General features: G+C 37.1%; 2 protein-coding genes across 2 annotated transcripts in view; both read right to left on the bottom strand.

Moving 5' to 3' along the window:
* Positions 1-15,008, bottom strand: part of LOC133879580 (GABA transporter 1-like) — a 124,083-nt gene extending 109,075 nt beyond the window's left edge. The window contains exon 1 of the mRNA XM_062318202.1: positions 14,805-15,008. Coding sequence (XP_062174186.1) covers positions 14,805-14,958 — 154 coding nt within the window. The 5' untranslated portion in view covers positions 14,959-15,008. The remainder of the gene's footprint in view (positions 1-14,804) is intronic.
* A 1,447-nt stretch (positions 15,009-16,455) lies between these two features.
* On the bottom strand, positions 16,456-18,922 carry LOC133879583 (GABA transporter 1-like). The gene is made up of 3 exons (XM_062318205.1): positions 18,671-18,922; positions 17,377-17,607; positions 16,456-16,586 (listed from the first exon to the last, which is right to left on the bottom strand). The coding sequence occupies exons 1-3, from the start codon at positions 18,759-18,761 to the stop codon at positions 16,474-16,476; spliced, it is 435 nt and encodes a 144-aa protein (XP_062174189.1). The 5' UTR covers positions 18,762-18,922; the 3' UTR covers positions 16,456-16,473.
* Positions 18,923-21,260: the final 2,338 nt, after the last annotated feature.

The raw sequence follows: 21,260 nt of genomic DNA, 5'->3' as shown, positions 1-21,260 counted from the left end.
TTTAGTCATGACGAAAAAGAAATATGAATTGGTCACAAGTCATAAATTAGAAATATTAACCTAAAATATCTGTAGCCATATCCCGGTACCGGAGCTGGCGGTGGCCAAGCCGGGCATGGTGCTCCAAAACCATAGATAAGAGATTATAAGAATAGAAAGTGATCAGACCCGCCACGATGAGGCCTATAAGCCCCCCAGCCCAGCCTAGCAAAGCTAGCGCAAACGGCAGACTTAGAAGCGCCAGAGACACCATGGAAGTCGTCAAATGGTAGCCGGAATGCAACCATGACCCTGTCACCATAAATCCAAATTCTATCATCAAAGGTTTTGTTGCTAAACAGTTAAACACCCTTTTAGTGGTGGAGTTTTTATTTCTTTACCAAACAACCCTTACACTAACCTCCAGATTTCCGGACAAATAAAGCACCTGCGTCAAGCACAACTAGAGCATTGACAACGCCATTTTCGTTGCCACCTGTGTCTGTGGTTTCTTTCATGGAGATTGGAAGCTCAGTTCCAATCTCTCTCTCTCTCTCTCTCTCTCTCTCTCTCTCTCTCTCTCTCTCTCTCTCTCTCTCTCTCTCTCTCTCTTATATAGATTGAAGATGAAACATGCATTAAAAGTGTAAAATGGTTAAGGCCATATATACATATGGAATGGTAATATTCCAACTGATTGACGACTATATATATATATTGTTTGAATAACGTCCAAGTTAAACTTGATTTAGTTACTTGCAGGTCTATCATCAAATATTGACTTGTTTACCGTACCTTAATTTCTCTATAAATACTTATACGACTTATTATAATACAAATTTTTTTTTCCTAATTTATTATAATACAATTGTTTTTTTTTTTTTTTTTTTTTTTTTTTTTTTTCAACAATATAATACAATTCAATACACTTCAATGTAGCCCTTATTCTTGTTTTCTTTCTTTTTTCTCTCTTATACTTTATATATTTTATTATATATTTCTACAATATATATATATATATATATATATATATATTAAAATGGTTAATGCCTGTGGAATATTGCTTGTGGACCATTTGAATAAATGGTTTTGTTCAAAACATCGAAAGGGCAAAATAGATGATCAAGACTACATTTTGACTGGTACTTTAATTTATGAATTAATACGTTTATATCTTACCCATGGAACATGCACCCCCCAAATAAAAAAGTTAAAAAAAAAAAAAAAGGGTTAAATACAATTCGTCACCCTGAAGTTGTCGGTCATTTTCAATTTGAGTACCAAAGTTTAAAAAATTGCAATGTACCCCCCCCTGAAGTTAATTCCATAAATTTGCAATTCAGGCATTTCGTCACCCTTAGCAGTTAAACCCGACGGAAAAGTTAACACATGCGTGTCACGTGCCATGTTCGAAGATAACGTCCAATTACCTTAATGCCCTTGAAAAACAACACATGCCTTTTAGGTAAAAAAAAAAAAAAAAAAAACTAACACTCGTGTTCTTCGAACCAGAGCATCTCGTCTGCTGTCAAGAACTACGAAGTGTGACATTGTGACCGTGTGTTACGGAAAATAGGGATTTCTCTCACGAGGGCATTGATTTCCATTTTGTGGTTGGAGGTAAGTGAAAAAATGAACATTTTAAATTTAGGGTTGTGTCGAAATTTGGGATTTTCGGGTTTATATTATATTGAAATTAGCCATATTCTGAAATTCCTTTAATGAATTTTGCGATGTTGCGAAATTTATTGTGTTGGGATGTTGCTTTCACGTGTGAATGTTGAGTTTGCCGGTTTTGTAAAATTGTTACCTTTTTGTTTCGGGTCGGCTTTAGCTGATGAGTTGTAATCATATGTTGCTTTCAAGTGTGCATAGATGCTGTCGGTTGTTGCATTATCATTTTTAGAGGTTGAGTCCACTGCAATAATGATAGTGGTCTGTAAATCCAATTTATTTAGTTGCCTCGTAGGGTCTTTGTCATGTTGTCTGATTGGGAGAAACATTTATATGCTTGTTTAACGATAGTGGTCCCAAAATGTATCCGATTGCATTATTTTCAATAACTCTCTTGCTTTTTGTCTAGTGGAAAGGGATAATACATCCTGCCTTTTTCTCTCTCTAACTCTTGTTCAGGCCCACATTCATGTCTTATACCAATATCATAATCAGAAAGTCTACTATTGCAGTCTTTACATTCATTACTCAAAAAGTCTATTATGTTTTTTTGCATTATTTGTTTACTCAAGTATTTTACCATTTCACCAGTTAGGATGGGGTCCCCCGAATGGTTTTTGAGGTTCATTATGGGGACTGGTTTGACAGACACTTCGGGTGTGAGTATGTTAGTGGTTCTGCTATAGTACATCACGAGACTTTTGATCATGATAAGCTATCATTCTTTGAGATAGAAGGTATTTTAAAAGAATGTGGCTACAAGTCTGGAGATTTGATGTATTTTAAAGACCCCGCGAAGAGTCTCATGGATGGTTTGCACGTAATAACGTCTGACGATGATGTCTTATTTTTGTCTTCTTGCCATATCGGCCATAACATTGTGCATTTATACATTGTGTCGTTTGGGGAAGAAAGAGGTGATCAAAGTGATAATGAAGAAGATGAATATGAAGATGAAAATGACTATGGAGCTAGGGTTGGTATGTATGATCCGTGGTGGGAAGGTAGGTTGAGTGATAATGAAGATTTGTTCGATGTTGATATGGATGGAGGTGATGGTTGGCCTAGACCCTCCACACAATCTTGTGGTGGTGGTGGTGGTGGTGGTGGTGGTGGGGCTGGACCCTCCACAGTATTCTTTCCAGGGTGAGGTTGGTGAGAATACTGATGAGGGTGATGATGAATACTGAGACTGTTGAAGTGGATTATGATGTCAATAATGTTGGTATGTCTGAAGGTAGTGGCAGTGTCATGAGCTCATTTGAGATTGCTGATGACGAGGACATTAGTTCTGACATGGGGAGGAGGGATATACTGGAGTCACCATGTCCTAGTGGGGAAGATGAAGAAGTTACACATGCACCCAATCATGATTTCCATGCAGTTGACCTAGCTGATCCAGACATCAAACTGAAACAAAAATTCTCAGACATTAAGGTGTTTAGAGGGGTTGTTAAGATGTATAATGTGAGAAGGGGGAAAGACATCAGATTTAAAAGAAATGAAAGGAGAAAGTGTATTGTGGTGTGTAGAGATCCCAAATGTCATTATCGTTTGTATGGCCAACAGATGGTAGATGAGCAGTCATTCCAAATAATTTCTATGCAACCGAAACATGTGTGTAGCAGGAAATATAAAAATTCCATTGTAAATGCAACTTGGATAGCTTACAAGCTAATTGACAAGTTCAAGGTTCATCCCAACATGCCATTGGATGTGATATTGGATGAAGTGAAGGATAGGTGGAAGGTAGATATGAGTGCAAGTTGTATGAATAGGGCTAGGAGGAAGGCTAGAAAACCAATTTATGGCAGATTAAAGTGTTAGTATGAGAGGTTGTGGGACTATTGTGAAACTGTGAGAAGGACCAATAGAGGAAGTGCTGTGTTGATGAAGGTGGAAAGACCATGCCCTGAGGTTCCACCCAAATTTCATAGGCTATACATGTCATTTACAGCCATGAAGAAGGGATTTCTAGATGGTTGTAGGCCAGTTATTGGGGTACATGGGTGCTTTTTAAAATGGCCATTTAAGGGAATGCTCTTGGCTGCTGTTGGTCGAGATGGCAATGACAATATGTATACAATTGCATATGTAGTTGTTGAAGCCGAAACCAAGGACAGTTGGACTTGGTTCTTGGAAACCCTGGTGTCAAATCTTGGAACACATGATTGGCATGCTAGGCTGACATTTATATCGCATTTCAAAATTGACTAGGAAGTTATGTCCTAAGGTGGCAAAGAAGCTAGAGTCAATTGGGCTAGATGCAACAGAGTGTGTTTCCCATTTTGCTGGTGAGAATTCGTTTGAAGTGGAAGCTCTCAGACAGTTGCGGTATGTTGTGGACTTGCATAAAAAAACTTGTAGTTGTAGACAATGGGAAATGACAGGTATCCCATGTGCAAATGTAGTTTCTGCTATACTATTTGATTGTGGGGATCCTGAGGATTATGTCTGTTGGTACAGTTTCCGGTATGGTGTGAATCTGCACGTTCCTTTGATGTTCTTCACGCTTCTCAATGATTCTGCAAAACAACAAAAACTAGGGACCCTTCCGGGGGTCCCGCTCCGATGGCTAAGTTAGCTTCTGTGAGAAAATAATACTCTATGCATAAAATTCTAAGACTTAGTTTATACCTAGGGTATGAGCCTATTTATAGGCAAAGTGGTGGAGTCAAACTTGGATTAAAACTTTTGCTCCTTGTTGATCTAGAACTGTTGTTTAGAGTTCTAATTGAACTTTAATCCTTCTTAGACTTCTAATCTGATATCTTCTTAGACTTCTGATCTGATATCTTCTTAGACTTCTGATATGATCATTATTCTTATCTGTTTGGACCTTATTTGACTTTTGAATCTCCTCTTTGGATCGGGTTGAGTGGGATTTATCCCCAACAGTTACCCCCCAATTCCCTTATCCGAAGCTTGCTTGAATAATGGGAATTTCATGTCTAAGGAAACACGATCTTTGTCTCCTTCTGAAAACCTGCTAACCTGCAAAACCTGAGGGTTAAATCTTACCCCCCATTACCTTCTTGTTTTTTCTTAGGGTTTTCTCCCTGTCTCTTGAAATGGCTAACTCCTGAAAAACATGAAAAACTCGAGGGTTAAATCCGACCCCCCTGACTCTCTTTATTTCTTTCTCTCGGCAATGATTGATCCGAGAATGCTTTCTTGTTGCTCTCGGCAAGGACTGATCCGAGAGGCTTTCTTCCTAGACTCGGCTATGACTGACCCGAGACTCTCGGCTAGGACTGATCCGAGAAGCTCATTCTCAGCTAGGACTGATCCGATAAGTTTTTTCTTGCTCTCGGCTAGGACTGATCCGAGAGGCTCCTTCTCGGCTAGGACTGATCCGAGACTCTCGGCTAGGACTGGTCCGAGAAGTTTCTTCTTGCTCTCGGCTAGGACTGATTCGAGAGGCTCCTTCTCGGCTAGGACTGATCCGAGAAGTTTTTTCTTGCTCTCGGCTAGGACTGATCCGAGAAGTTTTTTCTTGCTCTCGGCTAGGATTGATCCGAGAGGCTCCTTCTCGGCTAGGACTGGTCTGAGAAGTTTCTTTTTGCTCTCGGCTAGGACTGATCCGAGAGGCTCCTTCTAGGCTAGGACTGATCCGAGAAGTTTTTTCTTGCTCTCGGCTAGGACTGATCCGAGAGGCTCCTTCTCAGCTAGGACTGATCTGAGAAGTTTCTTATTGCTCTCAGCTAGGTCTGATCCGAGAGGCACCTTCTAGGCTAGGACTGATCGGAGAAGTTTTTCTTGCTCTCGGCTAGGACTGATCCGAGAGGCTCCTTCTCGGCTAGGACTGATCCGAGAAGTTTCTTCTTGCTCTCGGCTAGGACTGAGCCGAGAGGCTTCTTCTCGGCTAGGACTGATCGGAGAAGTTTTTCTTGCTCTCGGCTAGGACTGATCCGAGAGGCTCCTTCTCGGCTAGGACTGATCCGAGAAGTTTCTTCTTGCTCTCGGCTAGGACTGAGCCGAGAGGCTTCTTCTCGGCTAGGGCTGATCTGAGAAGTTTTTCTTGCTCTCGGCTAGGACTAATCCGAGAGGCTCTTTCTCGGCTAGGACTGATCCGAGAAGTTTCTTCTTGCTCTCGGCTAGGACTGATCCGAGAAGTTTCTTCTTGCTCTCGGCTAGGACTGATCCAAGAGGCTTTACCTACAAAATAAGCGACATCAACGGGTTCCCGGTCCCTAGACCGGGAACACTCCGATGCTTAAGTCAGCTCTATTCTTTTATTCTGAAAATACTTATTCCCAAAATCTGGGAAATTTTTTGTCTTTTATTATAACTAGTCTGAGTTAAAAATAAAGTCTAGTTCTTTGCAAATATAAATGCTAAAAAATAAAAGCAAGCCTGAAATTCTCGAGAGTCCTTTCTACATGATCACGGGCAGATTCTGCTGCTGCCTCGGCTCTCTACGCCGTGGGCTTCTACTTCCTTGGTCCTCTGTTCTTTCTATGTCATCTAGGGGATCATTCTCTTGATCCCTTTCGTTTGGTTGAGGACGGTCTCAGGGATAATAATCTCGTGGCTGCTAATCTCGGGGCTGATAGTCCTGCATTCTTGTAAGGAGGATTACCTGGTATCTTTTGTGATTTTCTTCTTTGCGCTCATCCTTGTTCATCTCGGGATTGGGCAGTCCCGGCCTCTTGCACAACAATTCGGCATTCTGCTGAGTTAAGGATTCGATCTAGGCTTCCAATGCTGCTATGCGATCTTGATCTCCACCCACCGAGGGAGGGAACGGTGGAGGCTGCGAATTATTCTGAATAACTGGCTCCATTCGGACTATGAGCTCTTCATTTGTTTGGCTTCCGGAACGTGTGTTCATCACCACGCTGGATCTTTTTTTTCTTTTATGTGGACGAAAAATCGTTTCCCACAGACGGCGCCAAACTATTGGTACAGTTTCCAGTATGGTGTGAATCTTCACGTTCCTTTGATGTTTTTCACTCTTCTCAATGATTCTGCAAAACAATAAAAACTAGGGACCCTTCCGGGGGCCCCGCTCCGATGCCTAAGTTAGCTTCTGTGAGAAAATATTGCTCTATGCATAAAATTCTGAGACTTAGTTTATACTTGGAGTATGAGCCTAACCTAAATTAAAACTCCTGCTCCTTGTTGATCGAGAACTGTTGTTTAGAGTTCTAATTGAACTTTAATCCTTCTTAGACTTCTAATCTGATATCTTCTTAGACTTCTGATCTGATCATTATTCTTATCTGATGATTATTCTTATCTGTTTGGACCTTATTTGACTTTTGCATCTCCTCTTTGGATCGGGTTGAGTGGGATTTATCCTCAACAATGTCCATGAATAATACAGTTTAGAGACCTACAAAAAAGCATTTGCCCCACTAATATACCCTATGCCTAGTGAGGAACAATGGGTCTGTGCTGTTGGGCATGACATATTGGAACCTCCAAGATGAAGAGTCACCCCAGGTAGACCTAGGAAGCTACGTAGGAGGTGTCCTGATGAGAGTAGAGACCCTAAAAATCCAAACAGAATGAGGAAATTTGGAGCAAGGGTGAGATGCTCCAAGTGTATGGTAATTGGGCACAATAAAAGGGCATGTCCCCTAAATGGGGCTGGACCCTCCGCACAAGCTTCACAATCTGGAACAGAGGTTGAGTGTCCTAGCCAGCCTGCAGCAAGTGTGAGTTGACTATATTCACTATCATTACTACTTATGTTTATTTTTACAAATAATTTCTATGTCTAACATATATATTTATCTCAACTTTATGGTTTTATGGTATTTTATTCAGTCACAAAGTGGCTATTCCAGCATATGTAGAAGAACCAAAACCCCTGCAATAAGGGTTGGTATGAAGGTACTATAATTAGTTAATATTTGTCATGCTATGGCTAACTTTATGGCTATTAACAAATTGACAGAAAAATGCAAACTCAAGTCCATCTGTTGCCACAAGGAGTTTCCAGCCAGCACCTGAGGCTGCAAGGAGATTCCAGCCAGCACATAGTTTCCAGCCAACACCTGAGGTTGCACAGAGTTTCCTGCCAGCACCTGAGGCTGCAAGGACACTGGGAAACACTCAATCTTGTGCTACAAGATTTCTCCATCTCTAGCATGGGGCAGAGTGCCAACCCAAGCAACTTCCAAAGCAGTATATGTTGCTCCAAAAGTTGGACAGTCTGCTAGGTTGAAGGCTATGTTCCACAGTGCTCCCATTAAAAAGGGTCCAATTGTAACCATTGACCTTGATAGTAATTCAGAACCTCAACGTGTAGTAGAGACTGGTGTATCACATGCTTTGGCAGTCAAAGGAAAAGGCAAAGGCAAAAATATTGTGCCAACCATTGAAAAAGAGATTCAAATTATGCAAGCGAAGGAAAAAAGGATGAACCCAATTTGGAAGAACTAATTGTTGTTGTTTGTTGTTTTTAGAAGAACCAAAAAACTGATGTTTGTTTGTTTTGAGAAGAGCAAGTTTCTGTGGTGTTTAGATACAATATGTAAGGCATGGTTTGCAAGGAAATATGTAAGGTTCTGTTTTGATACAATATGTATATTGAATAAGAAAATGTGTTCTACCATGGTTGTTAATATTCTTGTTAATGTGGTGTTAGATATGTGTTTGCTAGAATTAGATTGTATTGTAACAGTTCCTGGAGAGTGGATTTGTGTGTGCCTTTTAGGGTTATGTCCTTGAAGGTTTTGTAGGCATTTTCACAAGCTTGTTTCAACATTGCCAAATGACAGTGCTTTGGTTTTTTTCAATTCTGTGTTGATTAGGAAATTACATATTACCTATTGCTATAGGAAGTGTCAAGGAGTTGTCTAAACACCTCTCTTGTATATTGGTGGAATTTGCAATCCTTGTTACGATTGGATTTTAGCTGTTGAAGTTTGGGTTTGTTTACTTGGTTTATAAAGGGTTTTGCTGCTATATGCAGCAATAGGTTGAGGTCCATAAAGTAGCATTGGTGGTTTGGTGCTCTTAAGGTCAAACGGTGAAGGGCCAGTAGATGAGGCTTGTTTTCTGCTCTTGCACAGGATTGGTGTGTATAATGGAGTTTGGTCAATGCCTTACATAAATATTTTTCTTAGCAATCTCTCCCACAATAGACTGAGTTCTATATTATTTATCTCAACTAGCACAGTGGGGAATATTAGGTAACATAAACCAAGTTATTAGTCTACAATTAAATTAACTTTCACCTGATTTGGACTAAGTGTTAATTAGCACATAAGTCCATGTTGGTCTGGTACATATATAACTAAATAAACCTTTAATGATAAGTTGATAACTATAAGTAGTGTCACCACAATAATAACAGTAGTTTCAAAACATGGGGTGCATAGACATTCATTACAAAACATGGGGTACATCATAGACTTCATTACAAACACAAAAGTACTAAACCAGTACATATGGACGATTCAAGGCAATGGCATACGGCAAACTTTGCCATTGTACGTCTCTTTGTAAGTGTATCCAAACAAATACAGTGAAAGTGCGCAAAAGATCCATGAACAGAGAAGAACATTCTGGTACTTCTTCTTTATTGTGTGGACTTTGACCTCCCCAATCTCCACTTCTGACTTCAGTTGCTCAGACTGTTTCTCAATTAATGCCTTTAGTTGCCCAATCTCTATCCCCATTTCAGCTTTTACCTTCCCAACTTTATTTGCAACCATGCTTTCACATCGCTTTGCTTCTGCTACCAACACTTCGTGCCTCTGCCGCAATTGTCTTGCCACCCTCATACCATATTGACACAACTCAGGATCAAGCCATTCAAAGAACGCACAATCACGGTTAATCTATAAAACCAATAACAATGATTAATCACCACAACAATTTGAGACCATTATTCAATAAGAGTGAGTTTCATGCAGCTCCTCAACTACTTCACTAAGAAGGTAGAGACATCATAGATAGCTTAACCTAAACAATTTGAGACCATTATTCAAAAGATCAGGAATGCATTAACAGTAGCTTAACATATACTGCGTTTCAACCTATATATTGATTTTCTCACATTAAATCCCAATGAATTATATGTTCTTCAATTTGTGGAGGTATTATTATTTTGGAATATGGGGAATTTAAGCATGATGTATACACATAACCACTTATAGGATTTCCATTGTTTTTTGGAGTGATATGATAGTGTACATTCTTTAAGAATTTAATTTAGTTAATTAATTTGGTAGAAGGACATTCGACCTATTTTCTGAGCGACAACAAAAGAAAAGAAAAATAAAACCTAATATTCATCTACGCATTACTCAGTAAACTTTAGGTTTACACAATGCTTTTCATGCAAGAAACGAGTCAAACTACAAGGACTTAAAACATGGAAGTAGAGACCTAACATAAGAATCGAACACCAATAACCAATAACCATTGACATATAGTGACCGAGAAATACAGACCCACATTAGAATCGAACACAAACAACGAATGATCATTATCTACTCACCACAAAAATTCGAATCACTAACTTACCTTCCAATTTTCGCAACTCACGAATCTCCTACCGAAATTTTCAGTGGTGTGGGCAGTTTTCACCATCATCGGCCGCTCACAAAAACAAATGTGCTCAATTGAAGATGTGGCCCCGCTGCGTTGCGTGGACTCGGAGGTGCTGATTTCAGTGGAAGATTCCATGGGTTGATTGCTTTTTGAAGACAACAAAAGTCTCGAAAGTTGTGGCTTTTAGTATTTTTTGACCTAAAAGGCGTGTGTTGTTTTTCAAGGGCATTAAGGTAATTTAACGTGTTAAAACAAGGGTATAAATGGGACATTATCTTCGAACTTGGCATGTGACACGCACGTGTTAACTTTTCTGTCTGGTTTAACCGCTAAGGGTGACAGAATGCCTGAATTGCAAATTTATGGAACTTCGGGGGGGTACATTGCAATTTTTTAAACTTTGGTACCCAAATTGAAAATGGCCGACAACTTCAGGGGGTTGAATTGAAGTAATGCTACATATCATCCTTTGTCCTCCTTTTGTCCCCCCAAAATTGATGTAGCTATTAAAATTACCATTGGATCAAAATCAAAAACTGAATTGTTTTTAACCCAAAAAAAAAAAAAAAAAAAAAAAACTCTTGGAACATATCTAAAACTGAATTGCTTGCCGTCCAAACTTTTAGTAAAATTAGATGTCTCTAATTATTAATTTAAGGGATAAAATAAATTGTTAGGAATCCGAATCCATATATAGAGTTATTGAAATGAAATCTACCTTGGAATAACATGTAAGGAAACCTTGACAATAATAATAATGGAATATCAACTTTGTAGGTAATGCATAAAAACCTAAAACTGATGGAAAGTAAATGAGATTTGCTTAAACTGACAGCAATAATGTTTCGAAATAATAATCAATAAAAAATTATAACACTAAAAAATAATAAGTACGAATGTGATTGAGGGACTCCATATGGTTTTTTGTTTATATATATATATATATAAGCTAGGTTTTCCTCCTTTCCATAACACACACAAAATAAAAAATAAAATCCTACATTAGTGCAAATTTGGTCTGCCCCATTAACACTACCTTTAGAGAGGAGCAAAGAGGGAAGACTCAGCTGCTAGTATAATTTTTGACATGCATATAACAGTTATAACACATACCAGGGCGCATCAAAACCTGCGCCCATAAACCAGAACATCACATAATGCTTCATTCATTTGAACAAAACCAAAATTTGGTTTCAGTTTTTCCCATGGAATAATTACTAGTGCATGAAAACCTCAACCATGCTACTTTGGTAGTTTTTGATCATCTTGACTCTTGGTCTTGCAATTAAGCAGGCTTAGCGTTGGCTGGATATTCCAACAGGGACGACATGAAGATAGCCGTAAAACTATAGCATACCAGGTCTACTGCAAAGCTGATTTTCTCGTTCAGATATTTCAGAAATATATAATCTACAACTTACGTTGATTTAGGCTGCATGCGGACAGAGAGAGAGAGGCACTCGGTTTGTTGGGTTCGAGAGAGAGAGCAAGAGAGAGCTCGGTCTACATACATCAATCACAACTATTCAAAGTTAAACCACAAATGAATACCGCAATTTTCACAAAGCTTGACAAGAAAATAAATCAAAAAAACCGTAAATAAGGTGTTTGAGGGATTAGGATTCAGACCAACAAATCCAGATCTGAGTTTCAAACCCAACTAGATTGAGAATAATGGAATTGAGATTCTAGATCCAAAAACAAGTGGAAAAACAAGATCTTTCTGATACTACCAGAGGAGATCGAGGAAAAATGGAAAGAAAAAAAGAAAGAAAGAGAAAACCTGACCTCGGTGGGCTTGTCGGATCTGTACGGTGGGAAGCGATGGAGATGGGTATGGGTCATCGGAGATGGCTGTCCGGTGGTGGTGGGAGGTTGCAAAGGCTGGCGGTGGTGGGCGGTAGCGACAACTGCTTTGGTTGGGAGAAGTTTTGAAATTTGGGGAAAAGCTTTTGTGAAATGAGGAGGGGGGGGGGGGGAAGGAAAGAGAAACTGTATATTTGAATCAGAGCACCAAATGAGCACCACGGTGGGCTCATGCGTAAGGTCGACGGTGGCCGACTCACGCTAGGGTTGAGGAGAGGAGATGGAGAGAGGGGGGGAAAGATTTTGGGGGAAAATGGTTTGGGGAAGAAAAATGGGTATAGAAAGGACGTGGATGGGTTTTTAAAATTCATTTTTTTTTTTTTTTTTAGAAAAAATAATATATTAAAAGCTAAAAGGCCCTTTCCACGTAGGAAATGGCTGGGCATGGGACGGTAAAACGTCCCCTGCCTATCATTACTCGAGGGAAACAGATGCTTTCCGTTTCATTTAAAACAAAGAAGAGCCGGTTATTTGAGTACTAGTAATAGATATTTTATAGGTAATTATTTATAAATATATATATATATATATATATATATATATATATATATATATATATATATATATATATATAGGAAAAATACCAAAAAAATCACAAAAAATCACATACAACGGATTCCTTACAAATTTCTTAAGCATTGGGAATAGTACAGTGTTTCCCAATGTGAGAGAGAGACACATAACATAAATAAAATGAAAGAAAAAAAAAGTAAAAAGTAAAAAAAATAAAAATAAAATTCTATATATATATACATATTTTAATGGTTTAGAGAAAAATTAAGAGAAGTTATTGTGGTATGTTTTTAGATAAGTGAAGCAAAAAGTAGTTTTGTTCTCTAAATTTAGAGAAAATGGTTGGTTGTCTCTGCTAGTGCTCTGTAGGTTATAAAATAAGGGGCAAAATTGTCATTTCAATTTTTTTAGATAATTTTACCCCTAATTTTGTAACTAACCGGCTCCTCGAGGATCCTATTGCTCTAGGGAGCATATCACTATTTTTGTACACTTGTTTGGTTTCTTTTTTATTTATTATTATTATTATTATTATTATTATTATTATTATTTTTTAGAGAGAGAGAGAGGGGGCGAGGGTGAAAGAAGAAATCTCCTGTTTTTTATTATTATGGGTATGGTTGATCGTAGTTCAGTGTATTATTAAAAAAAATCATCTTAGAATATATAAAAATGAGAGAGAAAGCGGAAGCAGAGAGAGAAAGAGACTAATGAAAACCGTTAAGGAAACATCTTTACTATTTGAATGTAAATGAAATTGTATTATAATGAGTACTATTTATAGAGTAGTTAAGGAGCGGCGAAAAAGAAAACCTAGACTAAAAAAGAAAGATAATAAACCTATGAGGAAATAGAATAAAGACTTAATATGGAGAGAATATTCCAAAATACTCTTAACATTTTGAAGTCATAGATATTGTACAACTATGCTACTTTTTGATAGATGAGAATATGCCATTTTTGTTTACTTTTAGCTAATCCTATAATAAAAAAATACCAAAAAAAAGCTTCCTATTTTGCTAGCCACTTTAATTAAAAATTTTACTAGTTGCTACAATGCTAAGCAAATTTGCATTGCAGTGTAACTCAATAATAATAAAAAAAAAAAAAAAAAAAAAAAAAAATCAATCTGATTCACTCTATTCTTTGAAACTAGTAAAAATAGATGAAGAAAACATTTTTAAATAGAAGAGTCGAAATGTTTAGCCGAATGTCGACGCTTTGAATAAAATGAGTAGATAAAATAAATAAATAAAAAGACATTTTGTACATAATTTTAAACAAATATTTATTAAGCCAGACGTGAATGCTTGTATTGAATGGATTTCTCTTCCTGTTATTCATTCTCCAATCATATTCCATTGATGAAATATTGTACATGTTCCTGGTTCTTGTACTAAAGATCTGCTTACATATAATATATTTTTATATGTTGGCAAACAAACGGAATGTTTTGGCATCAAGAACGGTTTGTCGAACCGATGCAACTGCACCCACCGCGGATAACACTGAGGCTGCTACAGCTATCAATGTGTTGGCCCAAAAAACAAGGCCACGCTTTGAGGGCTTGAAGGTCACATTGTAGAAAACCATTGGGAAAATTAGATCCAGAGGAATGAATCCAAATGCCCCCAAAATTGCCATTATATCTCCAAAGAAAGGTAGCATTGCCGCAAAAAGTGTACCTACGATCACTGATATCGACCGGGAAAACAACCTAGGTACAACGTTACGAATGGAAAACTGATCCACGTTGGGGTCTGCAAATAACTTTTCGAACACTTCATTTGTTGGTTGCAAGTATACCTGCAGCATAACAAGTATGACTGTTAATTTTTTACACGATTTGTGAATTTGATATGAAATTAGCAGATTAGGATTTGTGTAGTCTGATCTGTTTAATTAAATAGGTTGGGTTAGATCGAGTTGACTTATATAGTCTTATATTCATACTTCGACACGACCTGAACCCAACATGCAATATTCCAAACTGATAATTTTTTACACTCCCTGCAAATTAAACCCAAAACAAACTTGACATGAAATTAATAAGTTAGGAATTGGGGATATTACCCTTTTAATAAAATAGGTGGGATTAAGGTTAACCTATATAGTCTTATAGTATTCATGCTTTGACACAACTCAAACACGACATACGACATTCAGGGTAACAATTTTTGACACTACCCATAATACTATAATTTTGTGTTAAGTTCATATCAGGTTTATGGGTAGTGTCAAAAATTGTTACCCTGAATTACCGATGTATATTGAACCGGCGGTAACGCAAGCGCTGTAAGCAAGAGCAAGGAAAAGAGAGACAAGATTGAAATGCCTGAGGGAGTGGAAGGATGGAATTTGGGCCAAGAACAGCATTAGGACTCCGAAGATGGTGGTAAACTGGTAAAGCTTCATTGTCCCATTTGGATTTGACAGTAAGTAGATGAACTGCCAAAAAGAAACTCTAAAAGCTAGTTAGTTCAACATTCACACCCAGTTCAGTAAATTAGTTAAATAACACTTTTTCAAAGTATTTATATACGGTTTAGCATTTTAGCTATCTAATTTTACTATTTGGATCCAGTTAAAATATTACTATTATTATTTTTTTATATATATTTTTACTATTTTCAAACAAAGGACATAATCAAATTGATTATCATTATTATTATTATGTCCCCTTAAAAGATAACCATAAAGTGTATTTTTTTCATTATATAGTTGAAAATGTTATGGTTACGTACATCGATTTGTTTCCCATAGTTGTGTAATACATTTAATCTGGATCATATATGTAGGTGTCACACTCACGTCCCAGGGCGATGTTCCGACTGAGTGACTATATTGATGAAATCATGTTGAGGTCATGGAAGGCCGTATTACCTTTCATTGACATATGTTGGGATATCCAAGTTTGTATTATAACTACACTATTCACATCGTATAATTTGTTGGACTTGATCCCTTTGTGATATTAAGTAACTTATTATGCTCGGACTTGAGTTTTAATTATGGAGTTTGTATTATGTTTGGAGTTGAGTGACTACGTTAAGTTTGAACTTGAATTGTTATTGTTATGTGTTTTGGACTTGATACAATTGTTTGGACTTCCTGTTGAGTTTTGCACTTGGATATATAGTTTGGCATTTGATTATAAGTTTTAAATTTGAATTGAGATTTAGGTTTGTGTTGTTGATTAAGAGTTTTGTACTTAATTACGTTTTTCGGACTTGATATTGAGTTTTGCCCTTGATTAATTATGAGTTTTGGAATTAATTATGTTGTCTTGAACTTTATTACGTTGTTTTGGACTTGTTTTGGAATTGAGTTTTGATTTGGAGATTATTAGTTTTGAACTTTAGTTGTTATTGTTTAGAGTTTAGATAGTTTAATTTGTATGGACTTAAAATTGTATATTAGGTTTTCATATTATATGTTTGAATTTGCTCCATCAATTATTGCAGGAAAAAAAAAAAAGCACACATTTTATATATATATATTTGTTTTTTTTTTAGGGGGGGGGGGGGGGGGGGGGGGGGGCGGTTTAGTCTCGTTTAGTCTCTAAAACGACACTAAGCTGTTAGTGTCGTTTTACCTTAAGCGCCTCTAATTAGTACGTACTGTTTAAACAGTAAATAACAATAATCTAGAATCTTGACCTTATGTTTAACGTCGTTTAGCAAACGATACTATTCAAACGGCACTACATGATAGTCTTTTGTTTTTTGTTTTAGTGTTACTTTATCTTATGCATTGCTGAGGTTGAGCATTGTAGCCGCAAGCCAATTCTTTAGCAAAAGTGGCTAGCCAGAAGAAGAGGTCTTTTTTTTTTCTTTTTTCTTTTTTTTTGAGGGGGGGGTGGGGGTGGGGGTGCATATTTTGCTATAAAACTAATGCATCATTACTCATTTCTTTAAGGAATTAAGCTGTTTAAATTTTAATTTCCTTGAGGCTCTGCCCTCCAAGAAGAACACCAGCAATAACTGCGCCATAGCATATCCCAAATTGAAGTGGCCCAACAACATACTTCCCCCATCGTGGTACTGCCAATGCATTTACCTTCCACAACTTAGAATCCGTAGCAAAAAGCCCAAAATTGCAAATATTATTGGCATCAAATAAAAAAAAAAAACAAATTATAAATAAAAAAATAAATAATAGAGTGGGAATGCTTACCAAATGACAATAGTTTCATAATTTTTTACGAAGCCACCAAGGAAATAAAACCTTTTCCATATCAAATATCCCTTGAAATCCTAAGTGTCAAATTTTTAGGATGTGTTTGGTTATGCAATTTTGCAAGCCAAAAACATGGGTTTGAACAAAATTGCATTTGGGATTGCAGTTAAAAAAGAATAGCACTTCAAAAACCTGAAAAAATTCATATTTCTAAACTGCAAGCAAAGGAATTGATTTTCGAAAATTTGCGATTTTTTAGGCTGAATTGCAATTTTAAATGTTTTCATTAGCTACATTTTGATATCATTATTTTTTCAATACTAATGCCGGAAATCACATTTTTATCCGATAACTATCTACAATGCTGACATGTCTGTCCCGACCAATCATTAGATTATTTTATTTTTATTTTTATTTTTATTTTTTTAAAAAAAAAACAAGGATTAATACAAGGATTGATTGGGACCGTCTAAGATAGAATTAAAAATATAGTTTTTAGTATTACTCTTTTTTCAAACCACACATTTTAAAATCGCTAAATTAAACCAATTCTTAATTATTCTGTTAATATCTTGAACATTAAAATATGTAGAGAATTTATAATAGAGAAGGAAATGGCTAGACCGGAGTGTGCAGTATGTACAGATTACCCACCTAAAATATCTCCGGCCATGTCACGAAACCGAAGTTGGCGGCGACCGAGTTGTGCATGGTGCTCCAAAACCAGAGATAGAAGATTATATGAATAGAAGGTCAGCAAACCTACAAGGATGAGGGAAAGAACTCCCCCAACCCAACCTTGCAACGCCAATGCAAAGGGAAGACTCAGAAGCGACGGAGCGACGATAGATGTCGTCAAATGGTATCCACAGTGCAGCCATGACCCTAATCACAACAAATTTACACAGATTCTCAGAGCATTAATCAAAATTCTGAACAATACAAAATGAAGCACCAAAGTTTGGAGAAATTTTAATTACTCCCAAGCTGTTGGTTTTGCAATTAAATTTGTAATATCAATATTCCTTATTTCAGCATCTTTTAATTTCACACACCAGTTAAGATTTTCTCTTAAATCCTAACAGATGATGCCAAAATACCACGTTTTATTTATTTTAAAAAACAAAACAATTGTTGACCCATGGCAAGATGTTTAAGTTTGGTTGGGGTGCAACAATGCCACTCTACTCACATGGACGGCTTTTAAAACAAGCCTTGTAAGGTGCGATTTTAAATGCGATAAAAGGCTTTGGCTTTCCCCATTACATACCTATTGGTTTTCAAAGGAATGGTGAAAAGCCTAATTCAACAAATGGTATCAGAGCCAGGATTATCACTTCGAGTTGCGGGAGTGTCACGTTGAGGGAGAGATTGTTGGGGGTGCAATAATGCCTCATTGCTCACGCGGACGACTCTTAAAACATGTCTTGCAATGTGCGATTTCAAATGCGATAAAAAGTCTTTGACTTCTCTCGTTAGACACAAATTGGTTTTCAAATGAGATAGTCAAAGACCTAATCCAACAATTTATTTATTTATTTATTTTTATTTTTTTAATTTCTTTAGGGAAAATTTGTATTTTTATAAATTTTACAATGATATAAGAAACATTTTACGTGTTAGCTGTTACCCTAATAATAGGGATGAAATTAAAAGAAACTAAAACTTTTGTACCAAAATTACAAATTTTGATAATTCGAGATTATCGGCGCAAAACCCTTAATAGTTCGGGAGTAACTTAAGTTTCACCCAAATTATTATGTAGTCATATAATAACAAGAAACAGAAGGAAACATTGTCATCAATCATTTCTCCACTGTTACAACACGAAATCATCAACAATGGCGAAAGTTTTCCTACCATGGGGGAAAATCACTTAAGCATCTGAAAACGTAGGCATATAAGGGCTGTTGGGAATTGCAAGGAAAGTGAAAAACAAGTTACTAACCTCTGGATTTGAGTACAAACAAAGCTCCAGCATCAAGCTCTTTTGGAGGGTACTCAAGAACAGCATCTTCCTTGCCAGTTGTGGATGACATCTCTCTACTCTTTCTCTCTTAGAGCATCTTCCTTCTCCTGTTTATCTATTATCTGCTTAACTTATCAATATTAATCAGCCACACAAATTAAATCAGTAGGCATGGATGATCTTCTGTGTCTCTTTGAATGTGTGCTCGGCCATGCCTAGCCTAATGGGAGATGGTGCTTATAGAATCAATCATTATTATCTATGAATAGACATGTCCTCAATTTTAGGAAATGGACAAAACAAAAAATAAAGTGCTTCGACCAGCGACCAGTCAATGCCATGCCAAGCTAAAGTCAAAATAATGGAAATTAAAGCTACTTTGGACTTTGCTAGAAAAAAGTTTGATGGAAGACAACGAAATCGACATCAAAATTTGGTTTATTGTTTGACTTTAATATACGTGAAAAGTAAGTATAACGTATGTAAACGGCAGCACAAGAAGACAGAAAACAAGTTAGCAGGGAATTAAATTAATAAAACACCATATTCTACGTAGTTTTCCTTTAATTAACAACAAAGAAAGGCAAGTCTTCTATCGGTTATAATCTTAAGAAAATGACTCTTGCACAACAGTTGTACAATTCTTGTGCAAGGTTTTAAAGATATGAGGTGAGTTTTATGTGGTGAGTTTCATCACATGGGTCCCATGTGGGACCCATCCCATGTTTCTAGAGTGGTGTACAAACAGTTGCACAACTATTATGCACCAATCACTCCATCTTATGGGATAAGTCATATCTAGCCGTAGATTTTTGTTGGTACAGTTTCTGGTATGGTATGAATCTGCACGTTCCTTCTTCACGCTTCTCAATAACTCTGCAAAACAACAAAACTTAGGGACCCTTCCGGGGGTCCCGCTCCGATGCCTAAGTTAGCTTCTGTGAAAAAATAATGCTCTATGCATAAAATTGAGTCTTAGTTTATACCTGGGGTATGAGCGTATTTATAGGCAAAGTGGTGGAGTTAAACCTGGATTAAAACTCCTGCTCCTTGTTGATCTAGAACTGTTGTTAGAGTTCTAATTTGACTTTAATCCTTCTTAGACTTCTGATCTGATATCTTCTTAGACTTCTGATATGATCATTATTCTTATCTATTTGAACCTTATTTGACTTTTGAATCTCCTCTTTGGATCGGGTTGAGTGGGATTTATCCCCAACAATTTTCATCTAGTCTTTGAGTTTTGCTTAAGTTTTATATAGGTTATTCTATCACTTCACCTTTAAATTTATCGGTTTGGCATCCGTGAAAGAGTTTGAAACTTTGTGGATATTTTCTTTTTAATTCAGTAGAGGTGTAAAGCACCCTTTATATACAAGTATTCAAGAAAAAAAAATAGAAAGTTGTTAATTACAAATTTACAGGGGAAGCTGTTCTCTTTCCCTGTTACCATAAATCCTAGGATAAAAGAGTATGGTGAGTTCTGAACAGTATGGGCATACATGACTTGAGGTTGGTTGTCATGAGCAGTGTAGCTTGGCTTGTGATGGGTTCCAAGAGGTCTGAAACAGTATGGCATATGCAGGAAGAAAGAAGAAGTTGCAGCAGGTACTACACAGCAGACTTGGAGCGTGTGGCAGGGGATTTCTCAGAGTTTTCTGCAGGGGGGTTTATCAGGAGGTTTAATCCTCCACATTTGTCTTATTTAAGATTTGAAAACTTCCATGGCCAAATCCCACATAACATGTTGGATTTTGGTTAGAATTGATCATAAACACCCTGTCCTGCCTTCTCTCGCCCTAAAGTTGTCGTCGTTTGGCCTAAAAATTGCCGAATAACTAAAATTTTGGCTAAACCTGCCGGCGATCCACGACCCAACTTGACCACAATTGTTTGTTTTTCTTTGATTGATCATCATACAGAGATACTTTTTCTAATGTGTTGTTTCATCTTCTTGTATCCATTTGAGAAAATTCAAACTAGATTTTTGCGGATTGAAGAATTTAAAAGTTAGCATTTCAAGCTTCCTGCATTCCTAGTAATACCCATTGCTATACCTAAGGAATGTCCATTCAAGCGTACCAAACGTAAATAAAAAAAACCCGAATGCCTACAAAAGGGTCACAACTTCTCATTAATTTGTACGTCTTTGTCCTATTAGTTCGATTGAGTGAATAATTAAGAGAGCCACGACTGTTGACATTGAAATTAGGCTGGTAATTATGACACGAGCCGACAAGTTGACACGAACACGACACAAATTTAATGGGTTTGAGTTTACCTTAAATGAGTTTGGGTAGTAAATGGGTCGACCTGACGGGTCGTGTCACGGGTCACCCGTAGGTGACCCGCCAGACACAATGATGTTTTAATTTTTTAATTTTTTTTTTTTTTTCTTCCTTAAAAAAAAAAAAAAAAAAGAAATTTTTTAAAAGAGGAAATGGGATCATGTGGGCACAACTCGGGAACCCCAAAATTTGAGTTTATTGAGTCAAATTTATCTAATTTTCTTTCTCAGTTTGCTCTGCAATTGATTATAGGAGGGTAAGGGTTTTGTAATTCAGCTGGA

Source organism: Alnus glutinosa, chromosome 10 (assembly GCF_958979055.1).
Source record: "Alnus glutinosa chromosome 10, dhAlnGlut1.1, whole genome shotgun sequence".
NCBI lineage: Eukaryota > Viridiplantae > Streptophyta > Magnoliopsida > Fagales > Betulaceae > Alnus > Alnus glutinosa.
This window is presented reverse-complemented; position numbering and strand designations above follow the sequence as displayed.

Coding starts and splice junctions, on each gene's coding strand:
- LOC133879583 (XM_062318205.1), bottom strand. CDS start 18,761: ATGTCATCCACAACTGGCAAGGAAGATGCTGTTCTTGAGTACCCTCCA. Junction 17,608..18,670: donor GTTTGTACTCAAATCCAGAG/GTTAGTAACTTG, acceptor TGTTGTGATTAG/GGTCATGGCTGCACTGTGGA. Junction 16,587..17,376: donor CATGGCCGGAGATATTTTAG/GTGGGTAATCTG, acceptor ATGCATTGGCAG/TACCACGATGGGGGAAGTAT.